This window comes from Panicum virgatum, chromosome 3N (genome assembly GCF_016808335.1).
Source record: "Panicum virgatum strain AP13 chromosome 3N, P.virgatum_v5, whole genome shotgun sequence".
Lineage (NCBI taxonomy): Eukaryota > Viridiplantae > Streptophyta > Magnoliopsida > Poales > Poaceae > Panicum > Panicum virgatum.
Window position 1 is genome coordinate 18902687 of NC_053147.1, and position 16776 is coordinate 18919462.

General features: G+C 45.5%; 2 protein-coding genes across 3 annotated transcripts; one reads left to right on the forward strand and one right to left on the reverse strand.

Moving 5' to 3' along the window:
• Positions 1–937: 937 nt before the first annotated feature.
• On the forward strand, positions 938–2017 carry LOC120664856. The gene has a single exon (XM_039944208.1). The coding sequence runs from the start codon at positions 1035–1037 to the stop codon at positions 1809–1811; it is 777 nt and encodes a 258-aa protein (XP_039800142.1). The 5' UTR covers positions 938–1034; the 3' UTR covers positions 1812–2017.
• Positions 2018–2875: 858 nt separating this feature from the next.
• LOC120664858 (RING-H2 finger protein ATL67-like) lies at positions 2876–5485 on the reverse strand. Of its 2 annotated transcripts, none has more exons than XM_039944209.1 (2): positions 4539–5485; positions 2876–4384 (listed from the first exon to the last, which is right to left on the reverse strand). In XM_039944209.1, the coding sequence occupies exons 1-2, from the start codon at positions 5144–5146 to the stop codon at positions 4375–4377; spliced, it is 618 nt and encodes a 205-aa protein (XP_039800143.1). In that variant the 5' UTR covers positions 5147–5485; the 3' UTR covers positions 2876–4374. The 2 variants fall into 2 exon arrangements, with proteins under 2 accessions (XP_039800143.1, XP_039800144.1); XM_039944210.1 differs by having other exon boundaries at positions 4530–5483.
• Positions 5486–16776: the final 11291 nt, after the last annotated feature.

Consider the following 16776-nt stretch of genomic DNA (forward strand, 5'->3'; position numbering starts at 1 on the left):
TAATTTTTTATGCTTAAACTGTAGGACGACTTGTTGACTGCTACTAGAGGCATTTTTTTATCAAAGCTGCTGGAGGCTCTGGCAATTACTATGCTTGTGAATCGTGATCTTATCTGTATGGACTTGGGAGTGTTGGGCGTTGGGTATTAGTCTGTCTGCTTTCCGTTCGAGCGTTGGATCATGGATATTTGAATTTTGTTGCCGTGTGCCTGTGCGTTGCTTCACATCACTTGCTTGAATGCTTGGTTATGTCTCTTATTTGTGTGTAACTTATGCATAGTTGAAACTATCTTCTCAAGCTTAATATTTCAAGTGCTTACATATATATTCCCGTCTTGAGTTCCCGATTCCCGATCGTAATTGTCATGTTCCCGATCGAATTCTTCCGTTCCCGATATCCCGTAATACTGATTTAGTTTTCTCGTCCGACATTACCGTTCCCGATCCCGTTTCCGGTCAAAAAATATAGTTGCAGAAATGATTTAGGGGTTTTCCCGACCGTTTTCACGCAAGACGCGACCTCAGAAACCGTCAGAATCTAGAAGAAAGCTGGGCAACCGAGCCGCCGGGGAACTTCAAAATAGTGGTGGCATGTGGGCGTAGACCCAACTTCTCGATTGGCACCAGATGAAGTCACGGAGACGAAAATTTCAAGCTTCTAGATCGGAAATTTCGTTACACGCGGACCGAACAGGATTTGATACCGGCACATGTAACGACTATCGTGTGGCGACAAACGTGATACCGACACCAAGCTTGCCGAGCAGAAATGATCAGATGCATGAACAGAACTTGTTTTTTTTTCTACCGGCAGCTCCACTTGGGCTAAGTCAAGCGGGTCAACCCCGGCACAGAAGACTACCCCGCGGTATCGACAGTGGCGTCCCTGGAGGCCTGGAGGGTGGAACACCAAGTATAAGACCAAGGCCGGCGGTGGCGTGAACCAACTCTTCATTGACCCTGCACCAAACAGAGCAGAGCCGCGTGCTCGCCGCGCCGAACCAGACAGCGCGTGGCCCTCTCTCCGGTCCGCCATGGCGACCGCCGGGGCGTCGAGGAGCGCGGCGGGGGAGGAGGACAAGAGCGACCCGGCGAGGCCCCTCGCGCTCGCCTCCCCGACGGTGTACCCGGCGTCCCTGGACGCGGAGGAGGAGGAGGCGCAGACGGCGACCGGGTGGCGCTCCATGCGGTACCTCCGGAAGCGGCGCCGGTGCCTGCTGTGCTGCGGCGGCTGCTGCGTCACCACCGCGGTGGTCGTCGGCATCGTCATCCTGGTGCTCGCGCTCACCGTGTTCAAGGTCAAGGACCCGCGCATGACCATGAACAACGTCTGGCTCACGGCCATCAGCACGGGGCCCGGGACGGGGATCGCGAGCACCGTCGCCACCAACGCCACCATCACCGCCGACGTCTCCATCAAGAACCCCAACGCCGTGGCGTTCCGGTTCTCGCGGTCCGAGACGGACGTCTACTACAAGGGGCAGACGATCAGCGTGGCGTACGTGCCCGCCGGCAGCGTCGGCGCCGACCGGACGATGAGGATGAACGTCACCGTCGACCTCCTCGCCGACCGCCTCATGAGCGCGATGAACACCACGGGCCTCATCTTCGGCCAGCAGTACGACATCGACACCCACACGGAGATGACGGGGAGGGTCAAAATACTGGGGATCATCAAGAAGCACATCGGGATCAAGCTCAACTGCACCATCGTCATCGAGGTCGGGGGCGCGGCCGCCGCGATCCAGACAGGGACCCCCTCCACCGTGCAGAGCAAGAGCGTGGATTGTGTTGCAGATGTGTCCATGTGAGTCGATTAGGGAACTGCGCGTCGTTTACAAGATGCTTTTGGTGTCCATTTTCTATTTTTCTTCCTTACACTGGTCTTACTCCTTTTCATTTTATAGATCAGTTCTATACTGTTATTTAGGTTGTACAAATACCATGTATGTTCCGTTTTCATGCTTAAGTTATGATTGCTGCATATTTGACTATAAATTTTGATCAGTCCCTCGTAGTTCTTTCTGAATCCTTTTTTTTACATGAACCCTATAAATTTTGATGGGGATGCACATGAGCTGTTACTGACATGCATTTGTCAGAGAAGGGGCAAAGGACTCCATGATACATGGACACTGTATCATTTCAGAAACATTCTGCTCATGTAAACCTATTATCTGTAGCTTGTGCCCCGCGCCCCCATGTCAATTTAAATTGCTGGTTTCACAGCAATAGTGGCACAGAAGAGGCATCCTCAAGCAGTCAAGCTGAAAGCTGAAAAACCTAACAATTGCACTGCCAATGCCAGTGCCAGTTTCAGGTAGACCAAAATATAATAAGAACATATGCAGAGGAAGAAATTAAAAGACAGCAATTGATAGTAGCACATGAACTCCCTCATAGCAACTGCCAACTATACAAAGTGGTTTAATCTACTGTAGAAATGACACAAAGTAAAAAGAATAATGCATTCTTAAACCTGTAGATTTGTAAAGTGTTAAAAACACAGAATAGATGTAGAGACTTGCATAAACAAACTGATCACAAAAATGATAAGGTTAAATACTCAAACAAAGGTTGATTAATGGGGATATTTCACAAAAGATTTGCACAATTACATAAGTGACACAGGAGGGTATCAACTAAAGCTAATGTGACATAGAAGTTGAATTCATAATTACGAAACATCAATCTACTTTATCCGGGGCATGGCCAAAATTGCACTTATTCTGGGATAGAAATAGTACATCGGTACAACAATTCAGCACATAAGCACAGATGTCAAACAACAATAATTACCAAACTTTAGAAATTAGAACAGCATTCCTTTTACCATGTAACTGTCACCAGCAGAAAAGTGCAAAGAAGCACAATAGACCATAGAAACTAATCTATTTGCATTGCACTAGGGCCAAAACAAACATAGTTTCACAGTATCATACATACCCTCTGGCATGGGTTCCGCAGACCACACAAAACACGGGAACACAATACAAGGCTAACAAGTTCTGACAAAACATACTTGTTACTTCAAAGACAGCCTTTTCCCTGCAGAAAGTTGCTTGTTCAAACAGACCACAATGTACACAGTAGAATAGTAGATACAGGGGTATGGCGTCAGCAATTTATTTGGTATGATTCATTGGTGCTCAATCCCACATGATCACATCACACGGAATTAACTTGAAATGACATGGAAATGTGCTACCTTAACGTAGTAATTAACCCCACACATATAGAGAAGCAACTTGGTATATACGGGCCCGCCATCCCTGAAAAAGTAAAGAAAGAAACAAAAGGAATGGGAGCGTCACCATGACTCTACATTGTTGAATGGTGACAGATGGTGAATGAAGAACACCAATGGATCATTGTACTACAGTACAATACTAGGTTCATTATTAATTTGGCAGTTAGCAACCACAGCGTGGGAGGTAAGAATCTTAGGTCACTAACATGACAACATCTTGCCTTTTATATGCAACTACCCTTAAAAGAACCCCAAATTTGGTATAAGGTATGCATAACGTGTCATAAATATCAGCTAGTTGCAGTTGGTTTACTAATATCCCAGAAACCAAAATACAAGAGAAAGGAGCAACATTCATATACAAAAATGAGATTGTTCAGCCAGAGATTTAAAAACCAGAGAGAAAACATGAGTAACTCAACCTACCAAGGATAGCATTTGAAAATTCAGGCTAGTCAATAGGATGGACAAATTGAAATTTTCCGTAATAGGTATAATGGCATGATTCAAATAGAAAGGGGTCAGGGACATACAGATGGAACTTTTAGGAGGAATCTGCACAAAATGATCATCTCAAATGCAATTACCTTCCTCAAAAGTTAATGATCTTATTGAACATTAATCAGTTGTGACTGCAAAATCCAGTGCTCCAAATTATCAGACAGGCAGGTGTCAGAAGTATCTCAAGACCCAGAAATATCTCAATGACTAGAATTTTATATTGAAGAATGCTCTCCTTCCCTTACAATATAGAATTTCCATTTAGATGCTAGAAGCTTGCTTGCACAGCTGCACTCACACATTTTGTGAGAACTATACAGCAAGGTTCTTTCAAATTCTTGCTACCAAAACAATACAGCCAACATACAAGAATGTACACTGCAATATAATTCATATAAATGGAATAAAGATAATTCAGAGACTGATATTGCACATACAACTTTATAGGACCACAGGTAACCTCACTAGATAGAAGCTATATTAAAATTTAGAACGCGGGAACAATGTATGTACACTGCTTGTCTTCCTTGGTCCAACAATTCACTGCTACCAAGCAAACATTTCTATAAGTTATGGAAGCTCTCTAATCCAACAGTTCAAATATGCTAAGCATCACCAGTGAATCACCCAAACCTGTCCAGACAAACGAACAACCAGATCGGCGTCTCGGCGTTGTTGTTGTTGTTTTTTCATTAGAGGAAGGCAACAAGCTTCTCAGCGTTGACAGGCAGCAATAGCGGGATTAGTACGAAATGGACGAAGAATGCGAAGTGACAACCTCCATCACCTGCTCCGGCGACGGTCAGCAGCGTACTGCGATAGCGGGACGAGCTCCGACAGCGGGGTTGAGAGCGGTGTGGAGACGGGGGTGGGGATAGGCGAGGAGCGGCAGACGGGGCACGACGCGCTCCGGCGCAGCCACGCGTCGAGGCACGTGAGGTGGAACCTGTGCTTGCACTCGGGCATGACCCGCAGCATCTCGCCCTCGCGGTACTCGCAGAGGCAGATGGAGCAGGCGGCCTCGGCGTCCGCCCCCAGCGCGGCCCTGGAGAAGGGCACCCTCGGGTACGTCGCTATGACGGCCGGGTCGAGGCCGACGGGCGAGGCCGCGGCGGCGGCGCCGCGGGAGGAGGACCCCGGGGAGTCGTAGTCCTCGGCCACGAAGACGACGCGGGGCACGGTGATGGAGATGTGGCCGGAGCTGGAGGCGGAGGACGCGGCGTGCCGCGCGGAGCCCCCCACGCCGAGGCCGCCGGCGCCGAACCCCGCGCCGGCCCCGCGGCGGAGGCAGAAGTAGGAGGCGAGCAGCACCGAGGCGAGGAGCACGAGGAAGCCGAGCGCGATGGCGATGGCGTACCCAAGCCCGAGCGACGCGAGCGGGTCGAGGAACGACATCGCTCTCTGCTCCCCCTCGTCGTCGTCGTCAGCGGCGGCGGCGGCGGCGGCGTGGGCGCGATCGTGGGGCGGAATGGCATGATGCGCGGGGGAGGGGCAGAATGGGAAGAGGGTATTTGTTTGCGGGGCTTAGGTTTCCGGGGGCTGGATCTGGTTGTTGCCGGCATTAATTGCCGGGGAAGGAGGAGAAGCTGGGATGGGGAATCGGAGTAATGGCGGAGGGGCTGGGCGGGTGCAGCGCTCTCTGCTCTGGACTCTGGTTTTCCGCCGCGGCTTGGCTGGGGGTGGAGACTGGAGGGTGGCCGAGTGGGAGATGGCGGGGAACGCGTGAGTTTTCTCTCTGCTCTGCTCTGCCCTGCCCTGCCTCTGCCTCTGCTACCGCCACGCGGACCAAGCGTGCGCGTTGGGCCGCGCTGACAACGGCACGACTGCAGTAGAGCAAGTTTTATGGATTTCGGCGGCTGCGGACTGGGAACGGGCGTGGGGTGGTGGTGGGCTCCGCTGCTGCTCGCTGCTCAGCCAATGGCAGAGCGCGCAGCGCGTTTTCGCCTGTGTCAGCCGGCGTTCCGCTCCCCGCCCGCTTGATTCTCTCTCCTATGCCACGTTTGCTCTCCGCCGGCCTCTCGCCTTCCATAATACCTGCTCGTAGCCGGTGCACGGGCTGCTGCGGATGGTGGTGGGCTGCAACCGAGCGGCGGCAGTGTGGAAACGGGCGTGTTCTTGTTTGAAATTCGTGGAAGAAGGCCGTAGGGGGCTGCTGGCTGCTGCCGTGCTGCGGCAGTGTTGACTTTTTCGTGTTTGTACAGGCAGAGCTGAAGAGCCGGGCACGATAGGAAGACAGCAACCACGACTTTGGTCGTTGTAAGGCCCTGTTTAGTTTCCAAAAATTTTCAAAATTCCCCGTTATATCGAATTTTTAGACATATACATGGAGCATTAAATATAGTTTAAAAAATAACTAATTGTACAGTTTAGCTGTAAATGATGAGATGAATCTTTTGAGCCTAATTAGTCCAAGATTGGACACTAATTATCAAATAAAAACAAAAGTGCTACAGTAGCCAAACCCAAAAATTTTCACCAACTAAACACACCCTAACTTGAGATAGGAGACACATGGCATCTACAGAGGGGTTGAAGTGCCGAACTGTAAAAAGTCATGTTTGAATCCCTCCTAATATTAGAATCAACAAGAAGCTTAGATTTGCTTAGATTTTTGAATTATATGATACATAGCACTTAGATCGTAGTTGTGATAAATCTCTGGAATATTTGGATCCAATAGCTGGATTTTGAAAGCCGAATTCTAAAATCCAGAGTGATCCAAACAGAGCCTAAAAAGAAGAACAAAGCTAACAGGAGCTAAAACAATGAACGGCTTCGGACACGTCTTTTTTGGATGGAGAGAAATTGCTCTTTTTATATATGTGCACTCCTTCCTTTCTTTTTTCCTCTGTAGATGGTATATACCTTTGCATCCCAATCCCATCATTCCCACCAATTTACTTTTATATAACTATTGTTTTGCAAAATTCTAAAATATATTTTCTCCAAAACTAACATGGAAGTGCACTAGAAATTGATCGTATGTTTCTTGAGGACAATGAAAAGGGCAAAAAAAAAAAGAAAATGAAGGAAGAGGTGTTGTCCTTACATGTAGTTGTGGTCATTGTTTCCCTAATTTGCTCTTTTCTACTCCTCTTGACTCTTCGACCCCTCTCCAGCTATCTCTGTTTCTACCCCCTCTTCCCTAATATCTTAGATCCAGATCCAAATCTAGATCTAGAGAGATAGGAAGAAAAGAAAGAAGGAGAAAGCGATTTCCTTACCGAAAGCCACCGCAGTCGCCAGAGCTTCTCTCAATGTGTTCCTTTGACTCTCCACAAGCTTCTAACTCACCCTTGTAACACCCCGGGTGTTTGCACAGTAATTAAATAGGTGTCTGCACAGTAATTGTGTTTGTTGCTATGCATCTTGTGCTTGAAATGCTTAAAAAGGATCTTTTTGTAATTATGAAAGGTTATATGTGTAATTATGATTTTATGCGAGGTCCTTTATAAAGTTATTTGTGTTTATAGCTTTTATGGAGGGTGTTTGTGCAAAATTTCAGTGCATTTATTGCATGGCATCCAATTTTGTTTTTAAGTCTAATTTTGAAGTGAATTTACATTGAAAAAGACAAATTTCCTAGAATTTAAAATCCCTCTTGTGTTTTCAAATTTAGCTCTCTATCCTTTGGTCAAATAAATTTTTGCACAACATCAAAGTTGTAGCTCTTGAAAAATTGAACAACTTTCATGTTGGGCACTTTTCCATTTGAGCTTTGGTTTAAAAGTTATCGCTGTTTTACAGTGGGGTCCCTGGAACTTTTGGAAATTTCAAAATCGCCCTTATCCCCTTCTTCCCCTCCCTGCTCTGCTTCTCGCCGCCGATGCCACCGACAGCGTCGCCGCCGACGCCTTCCCGGCTTTCCCGGCCATTACTTCGCCGTGCGCTGGCACCCACGCGTCGCGGACGACCTCCTCCCCCTCCTGTTGCCTCGCGCTGGAGCTCCCTGGCCGTGCCACGCGCGCCGCCGAGTCCAGAAGCGCCCGCGCCGCCGCCACCTCGCCGTCGCGGTGGAGAGCCCGCTGCAGTGGCCGCCGTCCCCTTCTAGCGAGCGCCCGGGCCCTACAAATACCCCAGAAACCAATTCCTACCGCCCTTTTTCGCTCTCCTCGCTCCCACACCGCAGAACACCGCCGCCGCCCCGCTGGAACGCCGGCGAGCTCACCCCGCCGCGGAGCCGCCACCACAAGCCCGCTCCACCCCAATAGCCCCCACCTTTAGTCGCGCCTCGACCTCGCGCAGCTCCCAGGCCGCTTCCCATCGCCCGAACCTCGCCGGAACTACCTCGCCGTCGCTTGCCTCCGCCGCCAAGCCGCCCTGCTCCGTCGAGCCGCCGCCTCCGAGCCCCTCCCCGCAACCCTAGATCACCTAGAGGTGCGCCGTGGACCTGTGCCGCTCACACACCTCTCTACCCTCGCCGCCGGTGAGCCCCTCGCCGGGAAATCGCCGGTCAACCGCCGCCCCCTCTCTCTGACCTGGCCCAGGGACCTCGGGGTGGAAGAAACAAAACTTCAGGGTGTTATTTGAATAGACCTAGACTCATGTGAATAGTGCACTAAGGACTTGTTTGTAATAGTTTGCTGTGATCTTTGAAATTCAATATCAATTCATAGAAAATTCGTAAAATAGCAAATCTTGATGTTTTGGAATCCTCTTGAAGAGCTCTGTGCAGTAGAACCATAATATGTTAGGCTTTAGTTGCAAGTTTTTGCTGTAGATTTTGATTTGTGTTACTAGGTTTATAAATACTAGTTATTTAATCTTTTTCTTATCTGATGCTTGAAAGCTGGTATTGCGCTGAAATTTTGATGGTAGTTTACTCTTGTTACACTAGCTTTTCTATAAAAATTTCATGATCAGTTCCTTGTTGTAGCTATTTATTTGATTTAATCCTTGTTTAGTATACTTTATTTATGATAAATAGTTTCTGTTCTTGTTAAATCCTGAAAATATTCCTGAGTGTTCATATGGAGTATATTAGTTTGATCAGGAAGTTTGAGCTTTAGTTCATGACTAGAACGGGAGCTAAAATTGAATCTTGCTAAACTGATGTCTGTTTTGTTTATTTTCTCCGAATTAATTCTGTGTAGATAAAATCATGAAAAATTCACAGTAGATAAATAATCCCTGTGTAGGACTCCTGTTAAATTTTGAGCTTCTGTTTTGCTCTAGTTTGATCTGTATAATTCAAGCTTGTGCTAGGTGTTGCCTGCATAAATGATTTGTTGTGATTAAATGGTTACATGTCTTGGCATGATTTTTGCAGAGTAGCTTAGTATGTTAATGTTCTGTTTAGGGTAATTTTGGTAGAATTTATTACTATTTGTACTCTGATTTGTTGATTTATTTACAAACCATGACTTAGTGGTATAGTAAATCACCACCACTCATTTTATGAAGTTAGTTAACTTCTTTTGTGCTGTTGATCATGATGCCTTGTGTAGTTAAGTGTGTTATTTAACTACTCTATAAACGATTGCCCATGTGTGTTTTTAATATTGTCCTTGCATTACATATAGATACGACTACTTTGTCGGACGGGACGTACGAGTTGATTCCGGAGTCTGACGGAGGTGATCTCGACGCTCAAGTAAACACTGCGGAACTAACTGAAGCCCCGAACCAAAGTTCGGAAGAGCCTAGCGCTGAAATAGTTAGCAACTACCGAGAAGGCAAGCCCCGGACATAACCTATACTTCAAATTAATATCTTTTACTGTATTACTTACTTGTGCATTTACAGTTCTTAGGATTTGGATTGAAACCCTAGATGCATGATCCTAGGAACCTATGTACTGAACACTAGACTTGAGTTCGAGTAATTGCTAAGCTTATAGGAACGGTAAAAGTCGGGTGATTGCCTGTCACTCGCGAGCTTTATAGGAATTGCTTGTTTACTTTCTGTTATCAATATAAGGACGACGGACGGGGTTGTGTTCGATATCATGTCCTATGTGAGACCCCGTCTGTGTTGATGAACTTGCTAAGGTCGCGGTGTGTGGTAGTGCTGGTTAAGTTTTTGAAAGTACTAGTCATATGCCGTAAATATGGTACGCGGCAAGCCTAGTAGCCGATTGGACCGGGGAGTGGATATACCTCCCACTCTCTCAGTAGGGATAGGTTTTATTATATGTTGCGCAACACTACGACTTCTAGGGACAAGGTTCGGCCTTGGAGCCCTGTAGTCGGGGAGAGTGGCACTATCCACAAGCCGGAAAGAAAGGTTAATGGTTGTTTGGGAATGACCCGACGGTATTCCAGACGTGTGTGCTAGGTTACCCTTGCAAGGTTGAATTTCGATTCAGAATCGTCCGCCTCTCACGATGAAATGAGACTGCTTGATCTCTTTGCCACACAGAGTAATAAGAGCAACAATAATCTTATTAATCTCGATGATTGCTTATAAGTTCCACCATGATTGGATAGTAGATGCTTACATAGAATGGTTAATCAACTAGAATCTTGAGGCTAAAACTTGAAAGTAAGGACATACTCTTTATTGCTTTTCAGCAAAAAGGAAAACCAGAGCCTCACAAAGCCTTGCATAGTCTAGTTAAAGTGGGCTACTTATACCCGTTGTCGGTTAAGTCTTGCTGAGTATTAGAATACTCAGCCTTGCTATTGAAACTCTTTTTCATGTATGAGTTTTGAGGATCAGATCGCTAGCTTAACATATCCTTGCTCATTGCCTCCTGGCTGGTCCGTAGAATGGGATACGTCTTCGGCCGGCAATGACTATGACGAGTGATACCATGCTTGGGCTAGCTTGGTATACTTTTGCGACGTGTTGTAGTCATCGTGTTTCTTTTTCCGCTGTTTAGACTCTGAACTTATAATCATAACTTGTATAACTGTTTTATTTAAGTTGGCTTTGTAATAATGTTTTTAACTGGTTTGTAATCGTTATTATGCCTGAGTTGTAAAATTGTGGTTGTAATATCTCTGAACTCGCCTTCGTGCGGGGTATGCTTGTTCGATCCGAGAATCGGTGGTTGTATCGGGACGTTACCCGACAGACCAAAAATTATTCCGTTTGAAGTGCGTTTAAGCTAATGTTGCCTTTATGGTGATGGTTTACGCACTTGAGCCGGGATAATTTAGGCGGTTTTGCCACAGCTGGTATCAGAGCTGCAAGCATACACCAGAGATGTTGGAACCTTAAAAACTGATTTTCTTATAAAATTGAAAGAACAAGAATTTCGAAAAACTACATTGGATTCGTTAAGAGTTGTGCTTAGAACGTAAAGTCCTAAGAAATTTATGGGAATTACTAGGTGGTTATTTATGTATGGTTTATTTATCTGACTTCTAGCACTTTATATTTTGTCAAACCATACTCACAAGCAACTCTTAATTCTTGTAACGACGCACCTACGTGAGGTAAGATGGTAAGGATCCTCAGTCAGCTGAGAGAGTCTGACCTTCCCGTCGGTGATGCGAGCCGAACGCTGCCCTCAAGCAGTGGCTTACTTGAGGTGCTTCCAATATACTGACTGTTAGTTGACTATATTGGAAGTAAAGTGTACTCAGTCAGCTGAGAGAGTCTGACCTTCCCGTCGGCGATGCGAACTGAACGCTGTGCTCAAGCAGTGGCCTACTTGAGCTGCTGCCAATATATCGATCTCGGTCGACTATATTGGGAGTAAAGGAACTTGTGAATACGCCTCTGGGTAGCGTATGTTAATGTTGGCCATACGGCGGAAATTGTATGGCTGCCGCTTCTATAATGAGCGGTAATGTTTGGGAATGCTTTCATGGGTGCTGGCATGAAAGGTTCATTGGATATATATATATATATGTTCTGTCAATCTTCTGCAGGTACACTAACCACGATTCGATAAGATAAGAACGGTTAGAATGTATCGACTAGCTATACAGGGAGAGCCGTATTTATGTATACCACCGTGCTAACCACGTAAGCCCAACTTTAGTTGGCAATTGTTTATTTTGTGAGGACGGTCAGAACGTGCATACATATTTGGTTGATGGTTGATTGGTTCATAATATTTGCAGTTGCTACATGAGCTTGTTAAGAAATTTCTAGTATGAATCCTTATAAGATAAGTGTTAGTGTGCTTAAAACCTGAGTGAGTGAAACTCTGATTTTAGGAGCATACTTGTAAAATGCTTAGGTTTCCTTGGATGAAAAATATGGTTTTGAGTCATGCTTTCCTCCTAAGCCCCATCTTGTTGTTGTAAGGATCTTTTCATTCCTTAGAATCTCAAATGATGAACCAGTACCGATTGTGGTTTATTATTCTTTGAGTTTGGAACCATATCATCTTTTGACTTAGAATCGTATTTGTTTTTCCGCAGTCTTCTTAAAGCTTTATTTGAGAAGTCTTGAGATAATCACGTTACTCACATTTGAATCCTTTTTGATTCAGATGGCGACTTGTTCCCAGGTCTTTTGGGATGAGGAGGGAAATGCTCATACCGACTGTCTGTACTGGGAGGGTTTTCCGAGGATTCTTTGGGATTCACTTCGTATCTTCCACTACCCAGATCCACCACAGTACACGGGACGTCAGTTTTCGGAGGATGGAATTAAGAAGAACAGAGTTAAAATGACCATTCCTCAGCACCCCACCTTAGAGTGGCCACCGATTGAGATTGAGGTGATTGGGTACCGTCTTGTGGATGCTTTTGAGAAAGCAGCTCTCAACGCTATCACCACTTTTTGTGAGCACCATCCCGAGGAGGTAGCAGCATATCCTATTGGTTTGTTTCCAGCAGTCAGTGCTGGCAATGCAGAGTGGCTGTTCAGGGTCACACACTTTGGGCACTTGATTGGTGATGTAGCGGATGAGACTATCGAGGCAGTAGTCAGATATATGAATGCACAGTCTCACTACCAGATACTTCAGCAGCGACACATGGACCAGGTGATAGACTTGGCCCAGAGTTTTCAGCGAGGCCTTCGTTTGAAGGATATTCAGATTGAGGGACTTCAGGATGCCGTTGCTGGGGGTGATACTGCTATTGCCCAGTTTGAGCATCAGGCTATGGAGCATGGTGCTGAGATAGAGCAGCGCAACACAGTTATCGGTTTTCTTCAGGCGCAGGTGAATGAGCTGCAAGCAGATTGGGCTGATGCTTTAGCACATGTTGGTATGCTCCAGGAGCAACTGGATGCCCCAGCTGAGCCTGCAGCAGCAGATGAGGACCCCGAGGAGATAGAGGGAGTTTCTGATATAGATTCTGAGAACGCACTTGCTGAGCCTAACCCTCAGCCGGATGACTCTTCTTCCGGCAGTGCCTCTTCTGTGGGCAACCTCGACGACTTCTAGGCGCCTTAGACTAGTCCTAGAAAGTTCGTGTTTTATCTTGTTGTAGCTTGCACGTAGGAAAGAAATGTTGTAAGATAGCCCTAGGAAGGAGTACCACTTGTTGTATTATATGTGGTAAGGGTGAGTGATGTTAGGTTGTAAGAAAAATGCTGCTTTGGATGTAATATAAGTAGCGTCTACCAGTTTGGAAATCATAATCTTCTTATTTAGCAAATCTCTTCATTTGCGTATTTTCACGCCGTTTGATGAATACTAAAGATGTTGCAAATTTTGTGGCATATGTGCTCATCAAATGTTAGCATGTTGAATCTATGAGACTAAATTTTAGTCCAACCCCTTCTATGATCTTTGTTGTTTAGCAACATAGCACATAGCGATGAAGAGCGAATTGATAGATTATTTTCTTTATCCTTTGCTCTCAGCATTGAGTCTCTATACAATGGAGCATGAAGCTATCTAACAGCTAACCAGTTTTGATTTTTGTGGGTTGCACAGTTATGTGCTGTGCATATTGTGCTACGCCGCATCTAGTTAAATTTTGCTGATTTTGTTTTATCCTATGTATGATCATTGCACGTACCATTGATTTTGGAAGCAAGAAATATATATCTAATGGATGTCTTCCATAATTTCAGATGGTTGGTCATACACGCGGAATGCCTGATGGCTTTGGTTGTGAAACTGGCAGTGGATCTCAGCAACCACCGCCACCCCCGTCGAATCTGGCCGAGTTAATGGCCATGCAAACAGAGTTGCTTCGCCAGCTAGTCCAAGGGCAACAAAATTAGCCACGCCAACAGTATGGAGGAAGGGAGGCACAACCAGCGGGTTACCAGGAATTCTTTGGTACCCAACCTCCACTTTTCAGCAAAGCTGATGACCCATTGGATGCCGATGCTTGGCTTCGTACAATCAATTCCAAGTTTGCTTTGTTAGCGGTACCATGTATTGATGCGAACAAGGCCCCCTTTGCCGCCCAACAGCTCCGTGGTCCTGCACGTATATGGTGGGATAATTATTGTGAAATGCAGCCTGCTGAACATATCATATCTTGGGAGGAATTCAGAACTGCATTCAGATCACATCATATTCCGGATGGACTAATTGAAAGAAAGTTGAATGAATTCTTGGCTCTAGATCAGGGAACCCGCACTGTTCTTCAATATGCACAGACCTTCAATCATCTGTGCCAATATGCGGGCCATCATGCTGATACTGATGCCAAGAAACGTGATCGTTTCCGTCGTGGCCTCAATACTAAGCTCAAGGAACGTTTAAACTTGGTTCAGCCCAATACCTATAGTGAGCTGGTTAATATGGCCATTACCCAGGAAGATTGTATTGCTGCACATCGTGCTGAGAAAAAGCGGAAGGCACCAACGGGACCCTCGAGTGCCCAGCCACCGAGGTATCGCCTGGTGCAAAATACTCCACCCAGACCTCCACAAAGAAATGCCCCAGTGGGTAGATTTGTCTTTAGGCCGCCTCAGCAACAAGGAGGATTCAGACCTCCAGTGCCTCAGCAACAGCAACAGCAGCAATTTAGCCCAAGGCCGAATGCCCCACAATTCAATAGTGGGAATAGTAATAATCGATGTTTCAACTGCGGCAGTGCTTCTCATTTTGCCAAGAATTGTCCACAACCCAGAAGGAATAATCTAGGGCAAAACTCTAATCAGAACAACAACAACAACAACAACAACAACAACAACAAGGGCAAGAGGCAAATGGTGCAAGTCCGGCAAGGGCGAGTTAATTTCACTACTCTTGCAGACCTTCCAGCAGGAGCACCAGTAATGACGGGTACTTTCTCTATCCACAATGAACCCGCAGTCATATTATTTGATTCTGGTGCAACGCATAGTTTTATAAGTGCCAAATTTGGAGAAAGATTAGGATTGGATTTTTGTCATACTAAGGGATCTTTTATGATAACAACCCCTGGTGGGAAGATAGCTTCCAATCAAATCACTAGATGTGTGCCAATTAAGCTGGGTAGCAAATTAATAAAGACAGACTTGATCTTGCTGAATTTAGAAGGCATTGATGTTATTCTAGGCGTGAATTGGATGACTACACATAAAGTACTATTAGATATCTCTTCCCGAGCTATCGAGATAGATTCACCACATCAAGGAGCCACCATACTCTATCTACCACAACGAGAGTACATTAATTCTTGTGCTTATGCCGCAAAAGAAATTAAACTTGAAGATATCCCTATTGTGTGGGAGTATGCTGATGTATTTCCAGATGATTTACCTGGAATGCCTCCTGATAGAGACATCGAGTTTGTTATCGAACTTCAACCCGGTACCGCCCCTATTTCTAAGAGGTCGTACCGAATGCCTCCAAATGAATTAGTAGAATTGAAAGTCCAACTCCAAGACCTTCTTGACAAAGGTTTTATACGTCCAAGTTCTTCACCCTGGGGATGTCCAGCACTGTTTGTGAAGAAGAAAGACAATAGTTTGAGGCTATGTGTTGATTATCGACCACTCAATGCGGTCACTATTAAAAACAAGTATCCTCTTCCCCGCATTGATATTCTGTTTGATCAGTTAGCTGGAGCTAAGGTTTTCTCTAAGATTGATCTTCGTTCTGGCTACCATCAAATAAAGATCAAGCCTTGTGATATTCCAAAGACTGCTTTCTCTACCAGATATGGACTATATGAATATTTGGTTATGTCTTTTGGTCTTACCAACGCCCCAGCATATTTTATGTACTTGATGAATTCAGTCTTCATGCCGGAGCTGGATAAATTCGTCGTGGTTTTCATTGACGATATCTTGATCTACTCCAAGAATGAAGAAGATCATGCTGAACATTTGCGTATCGTTCTTCAACGATTACGAGATCATCATCTTTATGCCAAATTCTCCAAGTGTGAATTTTGGTTGGACAGTGTGAAATTCTTAGGTCACACTATCTCCAGTGATGGTATATCTATTGATCCAACTAAAGTACAAGAAGTGATGGATTGAGAATCTCCTATTTCAGTTCATCAAATTCGCAGTTTTCTTGGTTTAGCTGGATATTATCGTCGGTTTATTACTGATTTCTCCAGAATAGCCAAGCCTATGACGGAGTTATTGAAGAAAGGAGTGAAGTTTGTTTGGAATGATAAGTGTGAGGAAGCTTTCCAAACTCTCAAAGCAAGATTAACTACCGCTCCAGTATTGTCTACACTGGACAGTACTAAACATTTTGATGTCTATTGTGATGCTTCGGGTACGGGACTTGGTTGTGTGCTTATGCAGGACAACCGGGTTATCTCTTATGCATCAAGAGCTCTCCGGGATCATGAGAAGAATTATCCAACCCATGATCTGGAATTTGCAGCTGTCATTCACGCTCTTAAGATTTGGAGACATCATCATATGGGAACTCACTGTAATATTTACACTGACCATAAGGGCCTTAAATATATCTTCACTCAAGCTGATCTCAACATGAGGCAGAGACGCTGGCTAGAGTTGATAAAGGATTATGATCTAGAAGTGCACTATCATCCAGGAAAGGCTAATGTGGTTGCGGATGCACTCAGCCGCAAGTCACAATGCCATTGTCTATCTGTAGAACCATTCAATGAAACTCTATGCCAGGAAATGATGAAGTTAAACCTAGAAATGGTACCTCAAGGAAGTTTGAACCATATATCCCTTGAGCCTACACTTCATGATAGCATCATCATGGGGCAATTACATGATGAGGGTATCAAGGTCATCAA

What these genes read in the sequence shown, in the direction of transcription:
- LOC120664856 (XM_039944208.1), top strand. Translation starts at nt 1,035, where the DNA reads ATGGCGACCGCCGGGGCGTCGAGGAGCGCGGCGGGGGAGGAGGACAAG.
- LOC120664858 (XM_039944209.1), bottom strand. Translation starts at nt 5,146, where the DNA reads ATGTCGTTCCTCGACCCGCTCGCGTCGCTCGGGCTTGGGTACGCCATC.